Source organism: Myotis lucifugus, unplaced genomic scaffold (assembly GCF_000147115.1).
Source record: "Myotis lucifugus unplaced genomic scaffold, Myoluc2.0 scaffold_580, whole genome shotgun sequence".
Taxonomy (NCBI): Eukaryota; Metazoa; Chordata; class Mammalia; order Chiroptera; family Vespertilionidae; genus Myotis; species Myotis lucifugus.
Genome location: NW_005871628.1, coordinates 269,766 through 287,493, shown reverse-complemented (window position 1 = coordinate 287,493; position 17,728 = coordinate 269,766). Strand labels below are relative to the sequence as shown.

The following is a 17,728-nucleotide window of genomic DNA, read 5'->3' as shown; positions in this document are numbered from 1 at the left end:
AGCAGCTTTCAGCCTGTTCAGACCTTGGCTGGACTTGCCGAATCCACGCTGATCTCTCCAGCTTAGGAAATGAGAACACGAAACGAGTAACAGCATCAGCTGGTTGGAAACCACTTTTCCCTGCCTCCACGAAGTATGATAATGCCTTACAGGAGGCGGTGTTGTTTTTTAAAAACAGTTCAGGCCTGTTAAGTTCTTGGTAGTCACTTAAACACGACTTTTAAAAGTCATGACTCACTTTACGTAGCACGTATGTAGCAGCTCTACTGCCGAGGCAGGTGACTGCGTAGTATAGCTTTCAGCTGTTTCTAAAGTGTCACATGAGCTGCATTTGATCATGAAGATGCCTCCAGTTACTGACCTTGTAGGTCACCCTTTGGAGCCAGATTATACGGCCTCATTGCTGTGAATTGCGTTCCGGAAGGGTTTCTGTTCCCAGCACCAGCTCCGTGTGAGAAGGAGCTGGGAGAGAGGCACAGGCTGGTATTGTCTGATTTGGTTCCAGGGCTGCACTGTCTCACAGCGGGAGTCCAGGGGGCGTTCCAGAAGGGGACGGGACATTTCTCGATGACACTCACAATGTCAGTGAGTGGCGGGAAGTCCTCACAGGTGAAGAGATTCCCTTTGAATTTGAAGCACGTGGAAAGCTAAGACACAGGTAAAGTATGACTCATTCTTTTCCTAAAAAAATATTTATGTATATGATGTGATTGTCCCTAGTGTTTCGCCTATTCACCTTCCTTTATTAGAGATTTTAATGATTTATTTTTAAAGGATATTTTAAAAAATCAGTGTTTCCTTTCCTTTAAAAAAATATAATGACTTTCTTACTATCTTGGAAATAAAGTTTCCCCCCAATAATTAACTCTTACTTAACATGGGTGTTTCACATAATTTGGTTGAAGCATAGACAGAGCATAACACTCAAGTTCATTGCCTCCCAGCCTGGTTTTTACGATGCACTGGTGACATGGTACTCCTGAAAGGTTGGCAAAGCATGCTGATTTCAGTGTTAAGACACATACGTGTCACATAGCACTTGGAGCAGGCAGGTGTTTTCAGGGAGCAGAGCCGTATGAGGAGGCACACGGATGCTGTGGAGGATCAGAACCACTCGTCCAGGGAGACGGCTAGCACTCACTCTTGACATGGTCCACCAGAGGACTGGGACGAACGCGAGAGAAGCCTGTGGCTTGTTACTGAGCGGTCACAGAATATCTAACAAAGTGTTCTTGTGTTTGCAGACATTGTTAAGTGGAAAGGCTGTCCAGTGAATAGGTTAAGATTTCAGCCTCATATCTGTTTGCAAGCTGAGCTGAAGTGTGGGAGACTGGCTTCCGCCTTATGCTTTCATGATGCTCTAAGTCTTTGTGTGCAAACCCGCTCCTAAGTCAGATACCTCTTCCCTTTGCACAGCTTTCTGCCAGCACACATTTCTCCCTGGGGCAGATGTCTGAACCTGTGGGCCCCAGTGATTGTACAGGAAAAATAGAGTTTAAAAAAAAATCACTAAGCTGGGTGCGTGTACCTGAAAGCCACGTTAGCACTTCCAGGGATGAGTGGTGAGCATTTTCTGTTCCACAAAGTTCCTGAAGGAGCTAATTATGAACTGTTGGCTGTATGTCTTAATAAGCACGGCCTCTGTTATATCAGAAGGGGTTTGACCTCTATATCACTTCCGTTTTAGTTTCCATGTTTTGTAACGGCGCATTTCAGGTCCCACTGTTCTGCTTGAATTCATCAACATAAATGCCTTTTCTGGCTTTCCCCCCTTTGGCACACTATGCCCACTCCCTGCCTCCCTCCCTCCTTCCTGTCAGCCTCAAATCCAGTTCCCCATTTTAGGCTTCTGGCTTGAATTAGGCGAAACCTAAAATAGAATTAAATGTGCAATTTCCTCCTGTTCCTCCTGTTCTGCCCACTGCCTTCTGCTGTTTCAGCCAAGCCTTCAGCCTTAAAATGCCTAACCTGTCTGTGGCCTGTAGGACCGAAGCCAAACAACTGAGTGTGGGTCTAAGAGAAGTAGGGTGTTCAGCAAAAGAACCAGGAGGAAATGTTGTGTCACGCATTTCCAAGAGTTTGGTTATATGATCAGATTGCTAGTGGAACATTTTTACTACCGCACAGAAGTGGTTGTAGCGAATGGCACTGTCTTGTAAAAGCTTGGGTGGGGTTGGTGGGGCAAGGCCTGGGCTAGAGTGGAGAGTTTGTGTGGTTCATACAAAGGGAGGACAAGTGCTCCTCTTGCCCAAGCATTATCAATCTTGCAGTTTTAAATGTAAAACCCAGCTAATGTGTTCTCTTGATTTCTCTTGTATTAGGTAATCACCAAAAGGCTCGGACAACTGGGTTTTTATGTCATTAGATAGTAAATCGGATTTGAGTCTTTGCTCCTGCTTTTCTTTGCTTTTGAAGATTGGGCTTAATGTCTTTTTCCGTGTTCTGCCTGACAGACACACCCATGACCTCCGGATTCACCAACTGCAAGTGAGAGTAAATGGCTGGGAGCAAGTGAGCCCTGTGTCTGTGGACAAAGTTGGGACCTTTTTCCGATACGCAGCGCCAGATAAGAATTCATCTTCCTCTACGGTGTGTGGCGGGGGATGGGTGTGCATTGTGTCCTGGCCGCACTCCCGTAAAGCCAGGCGCTCACACAGTGTAATAGCCTTGCTCTAGTAAAGTTTTCTTGTTCTTCATTTATTAGTACACGAGCTCTAGGAATATGTAAGATTATAGAAGTCATCATAGGCAATGATAATCAATATTTAGATGAGCCAGCCAATGGATAATTTCAGTAAAAAAAACAGGATCTAAAAGTGATTTTAATGAAAAATAATAAGTAAATAAAAGTGACTTTAATACACGTTACCTCACCTGTGCAGACGCATTTCATATGCAGCTGGCCCACCTGGCAATTTGCTAGTCTGCCGAACATGTGTTGGCTTTACTTCACATACTGTTATGCTTCCTCCATATACTGTCTTCTTTCAGTTTCTTACAGTGCTACTCCTTGATCCTTTTAGTTCCTTTTCTCCAACTTCTCTTCTCTAGCATAAAGACATATAGCCACTGCTATTTATCTGATCACAGAACCTCTCACACATCCTTGCCTGAACTTGACCCAGCCTGCAGCTCTATGGCTAGGAGGGACCAGCCTGGGGATGATGCAGGGAGCATCCCTCACTAGAGTGTGCAGGTGAGGGCTGGCCTCCCAGCCCATGTGTCCGCCATGGTGCTCTTGCCCAGGACTCGGACATGCTTCCCAGGATGACTCACTTGTTAGGTAACCAGTGATGAGGGGGAAAGTGCAGATTTGCAGAGATTGTGGCTTTCGTCATGCTTTCTTCATAGAGAAACCCTGTGCCTTCTACTCTTCCTCTCTTGTGCCCCAAGTTTCTTGGGAAAGGACACTTTCTTTCAAGATTAATTTTCTGCCTAAATTCTTATCTGATAATGAAATAATGAATTCCCCCAAGAGATACTTTTTTATTGTATGGATGTGTTCTGGAAATTTGTGTCCCTGGAGTGGTGGTAAAATGAGGCTTGTTTTCCCCATACCTTCTAAGTTAAGATGCTTTCTCTTAGCAGTAGACCATACTTTGCTAAGGGTATTTGCAAACACCACCCTTTCAAGCACATTTCATTGTCATTGAACTTAATGATGCCTGTAATCTTAGGTCTGCACTGACTCTCTGACTTTGGAATCTTTCTTAGATTGGCAGCCCAAGCAGCAGGACAAATATTATCCATCCCCAGGTTTATGTGAGTATGATTGTCCTATGTCACTGTGTGTATTCAGTGTTGACACTGGGCCTGAACCATACCTAGATGTTTATTTCTTTTTTTTTTAAAATATACTTTATTGATTTTTTACAGAGAGGAATAGAGAGTTAGAAACATCGATGAGAGAGAAATATCGATCAGCTGCCTCCTGCACACTCCCCACTGGGGATGTGCCCGCAACCAAGGTACATGCCCTTGACCGGAATCGAACCTGGGACCCTTCAGTCCGCAGGCCGATGCTCTATCCACTGAGCCAAACCAGTTAGGGCTAGATGTTTATTTCTTAATGATGAGAGGACTTTATGACCTGTGAGCGATTGGAATTTATCTTTCTGCTTTTCTATTGATGATTACCTCATTTTCTAAAAACTTGCAAGAAAATATTTTCACCTAATTTGATATGTGAGACTGAATATTACAGGCAACAGAAAGAAAAAAACCAAATGTTTGGGGCCAATGTCTCCTTTTCTTCCTAAGTAAAAATATAAATTAACCCTTGTATGGCTATACATATTTCATAGATTTGGGATCCATAGGTCGTGAAGGTAAATAAGAATGAAAAATAGTAAGATTTTTTTTTCTTCCCATTTGGCTTTTGAAACATCATCATAAGATGACACTAAAAAACTATTTTTAGATTTTTGCTTAAATTTTCTTCTCCCTTAGGGATAGTAAGTTTTGAACTGTGAAATTTCAGCTAAATTTGGAGGCGTTAAGATCAAGATTTGAAACAATTGTAATTGGCCTTGGCTGAGTGGGGCTTTACTAGGCTGGGTCTGTGGACGCCGAGGTGCTGACTGTGCCTGGGATTGTCTCTGAAAACACTCCAGACAGTTCTAGTTTGCCTTTTCACTGGGCTTCCTGGAAGTCTTGGCTCAAAACATGGAGCTCTTCATTTTATTGTTTATTAGGTTGGTTTTACATACTGTTTGTTTTTAATAAAAAAGTTGGCAGTATGGGAAGCTTGGACGTGGTGTCATTTGTTTCTCCAATAAAAAAGCATTGTCAGTATGTTCTGGACACTCCTGCTGAGAATAATAGCTTCAGAGACCTCCTCTTCGGTTTACCTGATGTGGGGTTTTAAACTAAAAAAGAAAAAAGAGTTTTGGGGCACAAACTGTGCTGAATGTGTGAATGAATGTATGGAAAAAGAAAGTAGTGGCTGCAACCCAAGACCAAACATAAATTATTTCCCTCCATTATGTTGAGTTTCTGAAACTCAGTGTCCTGTTTGTGAAAGAGTGATCATTGAATGGAACTTAGAAAGTTATTGTGAAGAAAGAGAAGTTGGTTTTTGAAGTTTTTTGAAATACAAATGTTGGCTTTTTTTTCTATAGGCATGTCAGCAAATGGTGTATGGGCCTAGAGAGTAATTTTTATGACATTAGGAAAAAAGTTATTGTTCTTGGGAAAGGCATTCCAATGTAGACAACTCTTTATTATACACTCTCTGGCTTTTACAAAGACAAGTTATAATCTCAGAAGACTTCCTTTTGCTTTTGTATATTTTGGACAGTTCCCAACCCATTGTTAGTGTTCAAAGAATGTTTTCTCACTTTAATATTAATCTGGGAGGAAAATACCGCAGAAGGTAAATCACTTAATGTTTTACGAAGTGAAGTCCTACCTCAGTGCTTCTGAACGTTGCGTTGCTGTGCATGATCTTTAGTCCCCTCCGGCCGAGCTGACAGTGAGTCTTGGTCCGTGTCCATGTAAGGGCTGGTTTGCGACACTGCGCGAGGATAACTTCCAGCACAAGTGTGGGAAATTTGATGGGCTGTTACCAATCTTAGGTGAAGTTCTTTATAATGTATCCAGAGGCCTACGGTGGATTGTTCTTTGTGACACACTTTGTGATGTCACTTCTGAATAAATTAACTGTTTTTTTAAAATATATTTTTATTGATTTAAGAGAGGAAGGGAGAGGGGATGAGAGATAGAAACATCAGTGATGATAGAGAATCATTGATCGGCTGCCTCCTGCACGCCCCACACTGGGAATGAAGCCCGGAACCCAGGCATGTGTCCTGAACGGGAATCAAACTGTGACATCCTGGTTCATAGGTCAACCCTTAACCACTGAGCCACACTGGCTGGGCTGAAGATATTAACTATTTTTATAGGAATGTTTAGAATTGGCTCTTTTAAGAGTGCATATTTATAGGCTATTCGTTCCTATTAAAACTGAGTGGTCTTAGGGCTTAATGATTAATTTTACCAAAGAGCTATCACAATAATAAGATGCTGTGATTTAGGCATTCTGGTTGGCATGGTTGTATTTTTGTGTATATTTTCAAAATCACAGCTGTGCCTTTTACTTCAATGTCTTTTTCACAGTTCTCAGCACTCCCGCCTGTCCGGGTGGTCTTTGCCGTGACCATGGAAGGCAGTGCTCGCAAAGTGATCACTGTCCGGTCGGCCCTCATTGTGAAGAACAGACTCGAGACACCAATGGAACTAAGACTGGACAGCCCATCAGCTCCGGACAGTAAGCTTTGACATAGTCCGTCCTCCTTTTACTCTGAGAAAGTCAGTTTTGGGGAGAAGACCCCCCCCCCCCCCCCCCCCCCCCGAGAGCGCTAACGCTTATTTCTGTGGCAGAGCCCGTGGTGCTTCCCGCTGTCATGCCGGGGGACTCCTTTGCTGTGCCTTTACACCTCACTTCTTGGCGGCTGCAGGCCCGGCCCAAAGGGTTGGGCGTGTTTTTCTGTAAGGCTCCTATCCACTGGACGAATGTAGTAAAGACGGCAGAGGTTAGCAGCAGCAAACGAGAGTGCCATTCCATGGACACAGAGAAAAACCGATTCTTCAGGTATGCATGGCACTGCAGTGTGTATTTGTGGGTATTTTTTCTTTATTCTTTCCCTAAGGACCCTCAATGATTCAGTTGTGCTTATTTAAAACCCTAAAGTTTTTCGCTTTTTTAAAAAAATACTTTTATTGATTTCAGAGAGGAAGGAAGAGGGAGAGAGAGAGAGATACAAACATCAGTGATGAGAGAGAATCATTGATTGGCTGCCTCCTACATGCATCCCATTGGTGATAGAGCCCGCAATTCAGACACGGCCCTGACCAGGAATCGAACCATGACCTCCTGGTTCATAGGTCGATGCTTAACCACGGAGCCACACTGGATGGGCTGTCATTCCCTGTTTATGCAGTTCGAGAACAGGCACAACTAATCTATACAGATATCAGAGATTGTTGCTCTTCTGCTGGGGGAGAGGATTTTGATTGGAAAGGGATATGAGGGAACGTTCTGGAGTGAGAGAAATATCCTATCACTGGTTTTGGGTGGTAGCTATAGGATGTATATAATTATCAAAACCCACAAAGCGGAACATTTAAAATCTATACATTTTATTCTGACTTAAATTGTAGGTATCTTACTGGGTTATTGAACCATTTTAATGCTATGCTCTCTCAGACTCAGCTAAGGAGAAAAAAATTCAAGTTCTTCATTGGTGGTTTTTATACCATTTTGTCTTCATAGGTTTTGTGTGGCCATAAAGAAAGAGAATTATCCAGATTACATGCCCTCAAACATATTTTCTGATAGTGCAAAACAGATTTTCAGGCAGCCAGGGCATACCATATATCTCCTGCCAACTGTGGTAATCTGCAACCTGCTCCCTTGCGAACTGGATTTTTATGTTAAAGGAATGCCCATTAATGGGACCCTGAAACCTGGCAAAGAGGTGGCTCTCCACACCGCTGACACGGCCCAGAACATTGAACTGGGTAAGGGTTTAGTCAAATTATCATTGGTAGCAATTCTATGAAAATGTCAGTGAGTATTTTGTGACTATTTGGTAAACATTTTGGAGAAATTATAGCCTATACACTATCTCAGTAAACCAGCTCAAAGGATTTATGTAGTTTAAAAAATGTCAAACTTCTAAGGTAGAAAATTATCAAAAGAAAATAATTGAACAGATTCAAAAGATTTCCAGAGGAAGCGCTCAACAGAGCCTTTTTTCTTACGTTGCTGACTTGATGTATGACTATAGGCAATCACTTCATCTTTTCAGACCAGGGTTTTCCCAGCTATAAAAGGAGCAAAATCATATCTCTCTCCCTTTTTTAAAAAAATATATATTTTATTGATTTTTTTACAGAGAGGAAGGGAGAGGGATAGAGAGTTAGAAACATCGATGAGAGAGAAACATCGATCAGCTGCCTCCTGCACACACCCCTCACTGGGGATGTGCCCGCAACCAAGGTACATGCCCTTGATCGGAATCGAACCTGGGACCTTTCAGTCCGCAGGCCAACGCTCTATCCACTGAGCCAAACCAGTCAGGGCTCTCTCCCTCTCTTTTCAGGAGGGAAAAACATTTGCCAAGCACGCACTGTCCTCCAGGCATTATGTCAGGTGCTTCACACACATGAGCTCATGTCATCCTTACGCAGTAGTTATTTGTCCCATTCCTGATGAAGAAATTGAATGTTGAATGCATCAAGTACGTTCAGTTTTAGGGATGAATGAACTCGAGGTAGAGAATCATTAGAATCATTATCCTATTTGTATCACTTACAGCAAAGAGGAGCTGCTGGAGTTTGGGCAGGAAGTATGTTTCTTTAATGCTGCTCTAGAAATGCTGAAAAAATGATGCCTTAGATATTTATCTTTTACAGTTTTGTATATCTTCTCATTTGATCTTCACAGCGGCACGTTTGGGGTAGAGAGACAGCTGCTATCCCCCTAGTACAGATAGGAATCTGAAACTCATTGAAAGTGTGTCCCACAGCGATAAACTTACATGTCAACGAGCTTCATTTAGAACACAAAAGTGGTACAGTGCTAGGTGTCCTTCTGAAGAAAAGAGGTCTGTGCTCTGACATTTAAGTACTTCTTCAACAAATGTCTATGAGTCCCCGGGTGGAATGGACACGTCCTCCCACCCACCACCACTCTGTGCACACCACCACGCTATCTTCCCAGTTTGCTCTCCATGGACCACCACTTTCACAGCAATCCTGCGATGGAGATACTGTCATTATCCCCATTTGGAGATGAGGCACAGCAAGGGCAAATCGCTCACCCTGCACCATGCAGCTGGGAAGGCCAGGCTGGGACCTGAGGCCAGGCATTCGGCTGCAGAAACCTTGACTCTGACCCTGTCCTTGCCTTTATTGTGGTCTAGGCACCCAGCACAGGGCCTGATGTCTAGTAAGCTCCTAATACTCATAGCTGTTATTGGTACTTTCTGGTATTTTCATCTTTCTAACTCTGCAGTTCAGACTCCCTAGTGTGGCTTCCAGGCCATCTGGTTTGCTTCATATGTATTCTCACCCGAGCTAAAGGAAAATGGCCATTCTAATGAGATCTTTTTTGCTAGTAAGAGACAGTTACTGATTTTTCCAAAAGGAATCCAGTTTCGTTTGACTGCTGGGTATTTTAACAAACTAACGTGAGAGCTTAGAAAGACAATGGCTTATATCTCCTTTAGGGGTATCACTGGAGAATTTTCCACTCTGTAAAGAATTGCTCATTCCACCTGGAACCCAAAACTATATGGTAAGAATGCGCCTCTATGATACCAACCGGCGGCAGCTGAACCTCACCATCCGGATTGTGTGTCGAGCAGAAGGATCCCTAAAGATCTTCATTTCTGCTCCGTATTGGTTGATTAACAAAACAGGTACGTATAGAGCAGTGATGGTGAACCTATGACACGCGTGTCAGAGGTGACACGTGAACTCATTTTTTTGGTTGATTTTTCTTTGTTAAATGGCATTTAAATATATAAAATAAATATAAAAAATATAAGTCTTTGTTTTACTATGGTTACAAATATCAAAAAATTTCTATATGTGACACGGCACCAAAGTTAAGTTAGGGTTTTTCAAAATGCTGACACGCCGAGCTCAAAAGGTTCTCCATCACTATTATAGAGGTTGCTCAAGTGGGCCTTTGGCATTGGCCATGGGAATTCAGGTTTTTGCTCAGCTGACTAAATGGAGCCAATAGACTAACTCCAACAGTCTGGGCTGCTGGAACTTTCCTGCTTCCATAATTAGTGCTCAGTCATGGTCAGAAATGTCCTCTTAGACAACAAAATGAGCCCACTAAATTAATTCAATTTTCACTCTTTCCCCTTGATTATTTTTTAAAAAAAAATTAACTTTACCGTTTACGTCTGTCTTGGAGAGACTGGGTGGGATTGATGTATACCTCTCCTCTCCTTCCTAAAGGGTTACCGCTGATCTTCAGACAGGACAACACAAAGACAGATGCTGCAGGCCAGTTCGAGGAGCATGAGCTGGCCCGGAGCCTGAGCCCCCTCCTATTCTGCTATGCTGACAAAGAGCAGCCAAACCTGTGAGTACAGTTATTTATGGGAAGGGGAAACAAGTTCCTAGGGAAGGGGAAAAATTAGCAAGGGCTAGAGTGTATCCGTGTAAGTAGAATTGTACTGTAGATAACAATCCTGACTTGGCAGGGGAGCAGGACCATGACCTAATGGGATTCTTTCGGCTCTAATTTCTGTGTTACTTGATAGTGAAAATAAACCATTTGGTTGGTTTATAATGAAAGCTAGTTTTATTTTACGTGTGTTGGAGTAGTTCTATTCATAACTCTGCCAATGAAGAGAAACCCACATGTTCTGTGCTCTGCATGGCTCCCTTCTGCTGTCAGCTCAGCACAGGCAGAGGAGTTGGCATGGGGGTGTGTGTGGGGGTGACTGGACTCTGGTAAAGCCTCTGCCCCATTAATCCAAGCCAGGTCATGTTGTGTAAGGTGCCATTTAAGATCCCAAGCACTCCTTGCACGTTTAAAGGCAGGGAGAAGCAGCAATTGTGAGGATTAGATGACGTGTCCTTCTAATGTATGGTATGAGCATTAATTCACTTTTGTTCTTGGTTTTAACATTCTGCCTTTTACAGGAGTCTTCATTTGTAGCAGTAATCCAAATGGCATATTTGATACTCCTAAGATGCCATACCCTGGTATCTGCAGAAGTATGCTTCCTACAAGCTTAAGAGGAAGGTTTAGGGAGCACCACATGCCAGTGGGTGCAGATGTGTCTTCCAGGGAGGGCTGGAGGCTAGGTTGTTGCTGGAGTCAGGAGAGGATTGACTGGGGTCTGGACATGGTGGTCATACAGACGCTAGCCCAGTCTCACTCTTCCTGACATTTATAACAGTTTATTTTATCCAGGGAATTTGTAGTTCCCCAAGCATTTCCATATAGACCAGGAGGGAATAGACCATTTGATTCTCCCAGCATCCCAGTGGATTGGGCAGGGCAGGAAATACTGTTTTATTTTAAGATGTGGAAACTGAGGCTCAGAGAGAGACAGTTACCTGCCCAAGGTTATGTTGCTTGTTAGTGGCAGAACTGGAACACACATTCAGGAATGATGGTTCTAGGGCCCACGATAAGATACTGGCCAACTAAACAGAGCTTTGCTGTTGTAATAGTACCAGACCATGGAGGGAACGTACCTTTAGCCACATCTTCTGCACTGCTTGCCTTGCATCTACAGAATTGTGGGCACACTTTCCTTATATGTTCAGGCTATTTCATGAACCTTTGAACACCTCAGTCAGGAAAGTATTAGTTTGACTCAAATCCTTATTTTTCAGAGGAATGATAGATATTTTAGCATTTTCTGTATGTCTTATGCTTGTAGAATCTTAATGTTTTTTCTTAAAGTGTTCAGTTGAAGACGTCCATACATTTTGCACATTGTTGTACTGTGGCTGCCTGTAAGATAGGGGGTTAACTGCCAGCAGTTGCCTCGCTGTGTTTGGGAATCACATGAGTGAGGAAGAGTCAACATTAGAGTTGTAATTTGGGGTGTTAGCTACAGCACTGTTTCCTGATTAGAACAGGTGGACAAGACTTGCTTATGGATGAATGTATCAACCTTTGCTTTTCTGCCCCACAGCTGCACGATGAGAATCGGAAGGGGGATTCATCCTGAAGGCATGCCGGGCTGGTGTCAGGGCTTCTCCCTGGATGGTGGGAGTGGTGTCCGAGCTCTGAAAGTCATCCAGCACGGAAACCGCCCAGGGCTGATCTATAACATTGGTGGGTTACCCGGGGGGCAGCGGGGGAATCAGACCCTTGGCCCTGAGCTCAGGCTGGGACCATAAGCTGACCATACATTTTAGGCTTGGCCGCAGGTGCTGACTTTCTCATTTGGCATTGGGTGAGGTATCTTTCCTCGGAATGCTGTCAGCACAGATCTATTCTAGGGATCTGAGGAGCTACCTAAACACTGCCCCTTTTGAGGTCTGCGGCTCTGTTTAACTTAAAGTATCAGTTTGGCTTAAATCCTTGTTTTTCATGGGGATAATAGGAACACTTAGAATGCTTTTTTCATCCTCCAGGCATTTCCCACGCATTCATTAAAACTTGCAAACCCTAAGAGGGTAAGAAGCATTGTTCTCCTTGAAACTGAAGCAGAGAGGTTAAGTGACTTGCCCAGATGCAAAGGGGAAGTCTGGGTCAGAAGTGGGATTATGATTGCAGTGTGCACATTTGAAGCAGAAAATGTAATAAAATGCACTTGGTGGTTATAGTAATTAGAAGCCCACTGAACGAGCTTTGCTTACAGAGGTGGGGGGTGATGAGGGGAGCATACTGCACCTATAAACCTCAGAGCCACCTGGAATTCTCAAAAGGTTTTCTGCAGAGTTACGATAAATTTGATTATTTAAGTAACGCTTCAGGTTTAAAATGTTAGCTGTGCATCCTTCCTAGTGTATAATTTCCAAGGATCCAAGCACCATTCATTGTCAAACGTTGGAAAACCATCCAGGACTGTGCTGTCCATTGAACTCTCTGCGATGAGGGAAATGCTCTGTTTTGCACTGTCCAGTGGGGTAGCACTAGCCACGCGTGGCTTCCGAGCACTTGGGAGTCCGCTACTAAGAAACGTGGCCAGTGTGACCAAGGAATTGAGCTTTTCATTTTATTGAGTGTTAATGGATTTAAATAGCCACATATGCCTAGTGGCTGCATATCGGACAGGGCAGAAATAGTCATGTTGTAGAAGGAGAGCCTAAGGTGGTGTCGTCTAGCGATTTGCCCTGGGGCCCACGCAGACTCAAGGACTTAAGTGTTTGAGGTTTTATTAGTAATAGAGTCTCCTCCAAGTAGAGTTTGCTTTCCGTGTTGTTTAAACCTGAATTTGTGAGCATTCTCCCTTGTCCTGAGGCTGCCTCCTTTAAAGTTGACATTAAGATTTTTAACAGAAGAAATAAACTTTAATTTGACCCTCCAGCTGAGGATCATTTTCTTTACTTTTGTTCACATTGTTTGCTCCGCCCCTTGAACGGGCAAAGGCTGTTTCATGCTGTGTTTGGTTTTCTTTTGGGGTATCTTGTCCTTGATACACTTTCCAAAGTAAGCTACTGCAGGTTGGCTAGAAACTGTAGTTGGAACAAATTGCGGGGTGGGGTGATGGAGCTCTTAGCAGCTGGCGCTAAGGAATCACAGAATTCTTTCAGGGAGGCAAATCGAGCTGGCCAATCACAACTATGCATTGAGTGCATGTATAAACTTACATGCTAGGACAACGATTTTCAACCTTCTTTTTTTTTTTTTTTTAAATATATATTTTATTGATTTTTTTACAGAGAGGAAGGGAGAGAGATAGAGAGTTAGAAACATCGATGAGAGAGAGAAACATCGATCAGCTGCCTCCTGCACACCTCCCACCGGGGATGTGCCTGCAACCAAGGTACATGCCCTTGACTGGAATCGAACCCGGGACCCCTCAGTCCGCAGGCCGACGCTCTATCCACTGAGCCAAACCGGTTAGGGCGATTTTCAACCTTCTTAATCGCTTGGCACACAAACTAATTACTAAAATTCTGTCGCACACCAAAGAATATATTTTTTGCCAGTAAAAAACAAAGATATAGTTTTGATTGATTTACAAAAAAGAAGAAAAAGTACTTGCCCACCCTTTTTACTCCAAAGTTATTTTATTTTTTATTTTTTTGTATTTTTTTATTGTTTAAAGTATTACAAAGGGTATTACATATGTGTCCTTTTTTCCCCCGCCCTTGACAATCCCCTGGCCTCCCCTACAAAGTTACTTTAAAAAAAATCAGGTGCCTATACTTGTATATAAAGATTTCTGGTGCCAAGAATTAACCAATGAGACACAACCTTATTATGCGATGTGACCAGTAAGTTACAACTCTATTATGTGACCTACATATTTATGGTTCAAGACAGGGCATTCACACTAGACGGCTGTTGTGTTGAGTTGTCATTTTTTTATTTGACGATCTAAGGGAAAAGAGGTCTGTGCACCTGACTAAATAGTCAGGTATTGCATGTTTTAAAAATTCTTGTGGCACACTATTTGAAAATTGCTGTGCTAGGAGCATTCATTAAAACTTATTACATATGTTTTTAGGGACAAGACTATGATTTGAATTTTGTTTTTATACCAAAGAAAGCAATAGATGGAGTGGGCTAAGATAGGACTTTATAATTCTTAAGGTTCATGAAATCTTGGTATATAATATCAAGGGAATTTGTGGAATCTCTTACTTGAATATTTTTGGAGAGTTTGATAGATAACTAGCTCCCTATCAGGAAAGTTTAAAACACAGTCCAAAGCTCAGGGAGGCCTCACATGCACCTCCAAAAAGAGGGATTTTGTACATTTTTATCTTATCAGCTATTCATTTACTGGGGGGTTGCCAGAGCAATCTAAGATGAAAAGGGAAACAAAAAAAGCCTACTTTTTTTTTCTCCAAAAATTGAGTCTCGGTACTGTAGATTTTTTTCATAATGTCAAATTAAACACATCTTTTGTGGGCAGACTTTATATTAGTTGAGATCAGCTAGCTGTGATAATGTCAGTTTCTGACAATTAATGCTTTTTTGTGTGTGTGACAGAAATATGAGTGATAGGGAATATCTCTCTGTTCCAGTATTCCCGAACATTTCTTAAATACAGTTTCAGAGATGGTTGTTTTTGAGATTTGCTCAGTCTTTTATATTGAAGACTTATATTGAAGGCACACCCAATTTTTCCAGCCAGCACAGATGAATTACAGAGTTAACAGATTGGAATATTGATAATTGGGGTTATGTTAGGCCATCCAGGACACCTATTTGTTGTATCCTAAGGTCTCTTTCCTTTTTATGGTTCTCTTGTTGACTGCTGAGTAGGGTCCTTTTACATGTCTCATCGTGATGTGAGCAAGGGCTTCTGAGGCAGGCGGCTGTGTGACCTAGGGCAAGTTACCTTGCTTTCCATGCCTTAGTTTCCTCATCTGTAAAATGGAAAGAATGAAAATACCTAACTCATAAGGTTGTTATGAGAACTAAATGTGGAGCCTTTGGTAGAGGGTGTAACTTGTATTAAGAGGTCAATTAATATTATTATATTCATTATCTGTACTATAAATATTTCTATCATTGTATAAACAGAGTCCAGCCCAGTTGCTATATTTATTGTGTGAATGAACAAATAGTCATTCCCACTGAGTTTCATATTTTAAAAAACGATCATATTTTTAAAGCTAATTCAGTGCTGTTTATTTTTTTCCTTTCTTCAAGTGTTTTGAGATTTCCTTCTGTTTGATTATGACTGTCTTTCCATGCTATGTGTTTTGTTTGCCTTTTTCTCCCTGTACATAGTGGGTGCTGAAAACATGTATTTTACGAATGAATGAATTCTATAATATTTTACATTCGGTTTTAGCTGGATTCTTGGGCCAACAGCTAAAAGAAAATACTAGAGAAAAGTCCTTTGAGTTCAGGGTAGTCAGAATCCAATTAAGTAATCTGAAATTTCTACTGTATCCTGTAAAAGGGGCAAATTCTCTAGTGGGAATTTTGTGTCCCAGATGTGAGCAGAAATGTAGTCAGCTTCATAAATGGAAACCAAAGGTATCTATGACTGAACACCTGTGTTTTTTAGTTGCTGTTATTATGATACACACTTTATGAAGAAGCTGGGAGTTATGGGGATATCGATACTGCCACTGAGACTTTTTAAGGCCTAAGTGGGTAAAAGAATAATATTTCGAGTGTGCTTGCTGTTTTCATTCCATTCTTGGAAGGCTTGACAGCCTCTTTGAGTGATATAATTGTTTTCTTAGAGAAAGTAATTGTGAAGGCTATTTATTTTTGTCAGACCATGGATTATCTTTTTTTCTGATTAATTCATGACAGTGGTTTTTGTTATTTGTAGGTATTGATGTCAAGAAAGGCCGAGGTCGATATATTGACACCTGTATGGTCATCTTTGCCCCCCGTTACCTGTTAGATAATAAATCATCTCACAAGCTTGCATTCGCACAGAGGGAATTTGCCAGAGGACAGGTAAGCAGTTTACTTTTCGAAGAATTACTAGTGTTTAATAGCACAGGGAGTTTTAATGTCATGGCTTATCTCCCCTTCAACGCTGTAAGTTCTGTGATGTAACCATTTCCTGCCTTTGGTACCCTAAATAGCTTCTGGTAGAGGACCAGGCTCAGAGAAGGTACTTAGTGAACATTTACTGTCTTGAATTGACTTGTTGACCAAAGCCAGTGATTCTGTGTGTTTTAGGGAACAGCCAATCCCGAAGGTTACATTTCTACCCTTCCTGGTTCCAGTGTGGTGTTCCATTGGCCTCGGAATGACTATGATCAGCTGTTGTGTGTCAGATTAATGGATGTTCCCAATTGTATTTGGTCTGGAGGCTTTGAGGTCAACAAGAATAATTCTTTCCACATCAACATGAGGTAAGTTCAGAGACTACATTTAGACAAAAAGTAGCTTTGTTTGAGGTGCATTAAATAGTAAGCTATAAATACCATATAAATTTTAAATATTTATAAAGCTATAAATAGTAAGTAGTAATACTACTCTTCATGAAATGGACGCACATGTTTCTGGCTCAGACAAAGTTCTTAAAACTTGCAAAGACCAGGTATGTATGAGTGAACTTTTTGTTGGGGTGAGTTAAAGGGAATGTCAGCAGTTTTGACCATGGTGCAACTGGTGTGGTCTTAGGCGTCAAGTTGAAGGGGTAGCACGTCTGAAAACTCTGCATTTCGACGTTAACACTGATTATAAATGTTTTTACCAAATCTTCTTTCCTTTGATGCTGTTTCAGTAATTATCTGCCCTTCTTTGCCAAACCCAGTGACATTCAGGTCCTTGTTAAGAAAAATCAACCAAATTTAGCCTCAACTAGCCCAGGATGACTCTTCCTTCTGCTTTCATCAAATGCTTTTTTAAAAAGTTTTCGAAGTTTTTTAAAAAAATAGTGGTAAGATACACATACCATGTGAGAAAGATAACACAAAGGCCCAGAGATTGTTTTGTGGGCTTCAGGTACATAAAATTTACCACTTCAATCATTTTTAAGTTCACTAGTGTGAAGTACATTCATATAGTTGTACCACCAATCTCCAAACTCTTTTTATCTTGCAAAACTGAAACTCTATAACCATCAAACAACAACTCCTCATTTCCCCCTTCTCCAGCCCCTGCTCAGCTTTTTCTGAATTTGACTACTCTAGGTATCTCAGATAAGTGGAAGCATACAGTATTTGTCTTTTTGTGACTGGCTTATTTCACTTAGCATAATGTTCTCAAGGTTCATCTGCATTATCACATGTGTCAGAATTTCCTTCCTTTAAGCTGAATAATATTCCATTGTATGAATATAGCACATTTTGCTTATCCATTGATTTGTTGAGGGAAACTTGGGGTGCATTCTATCTTTTGGCTGTTGTGAATAGTGCTGCTCTGAACATGGGTGTATAAATATCTCTTTGAGTCCCTGCTTTTGATTCTTTTGGGTCTATACTCAGAGTAGAATTATTGTTTTATGTGGTCATTCCAATTTTATTTCTTTGAGGAATTGCCATACTGTTTTCTATAGCAGCTCCACCATTTTACATTTCAGCCAACTATGCACAGCCAATTTCTCCACATCTTCGCTAGCACTTTTTATTTTCTGCTTTTTTG

The 17,728-nt window shown here is 41.7% G+C and overlaps 1 protein-coding gene across 11 annotated transcripts in view; it reads left to right on the top strand.

Moving 5' to 3' along the window:
• The window catches only part of VPS13D (vacuolar protein sorting 13 homolog D), a 210,316-nt gene that overhangs the window by 90,288 nt on the left and 102,300 nt on the right, over positions 1–17,728 (top strand). For 10 of the 11 annotated variants that reach the window (XM_023745772.1, XM_014446840.2, XM_014446839.2 and 7 more), the window contains 11 exons: positions 506–658; positions 2,454–2,589; positions 3,715–3,762; positions 6,121–6,271; positions 6,385–6,595; positions 7,277–7,524; positions 9,237–9,428; positions 9,982–10,108; positions 11,682–11,824; positions 15,960–16,090; positions 16,319–16,494. In XM_023745772.1, coding sequence (XP_023601540.1) covers positions 506–658; positions 2,454–2,589; positions 3,715–3,762; positions 6,121–6,271; positions 6,385–6,595; positions 7,277–7,524; positions 9,237–9,428; positions 9,982–10,108; positions 11,682–11,824; positions 15,960–16,090; positions 16,319–16,494 — 1,716 coding nt within the window. The remainder of the gene's footprint in view (positions 1–505; positions 659–2,453; positions 2,590–3,714; positions 3,763–6,120; positions 6,272–6,384; positions 6,596–7,276; positions 7,525–9,236; positions 9,429–9,981; positions 10,109–11,681; positions 11,825–15,959; positions 16,091–16,318; positions 16,495–17,728) is intronic. The other variant, XM_023745776.1, reaches the window with a different exon arrangement.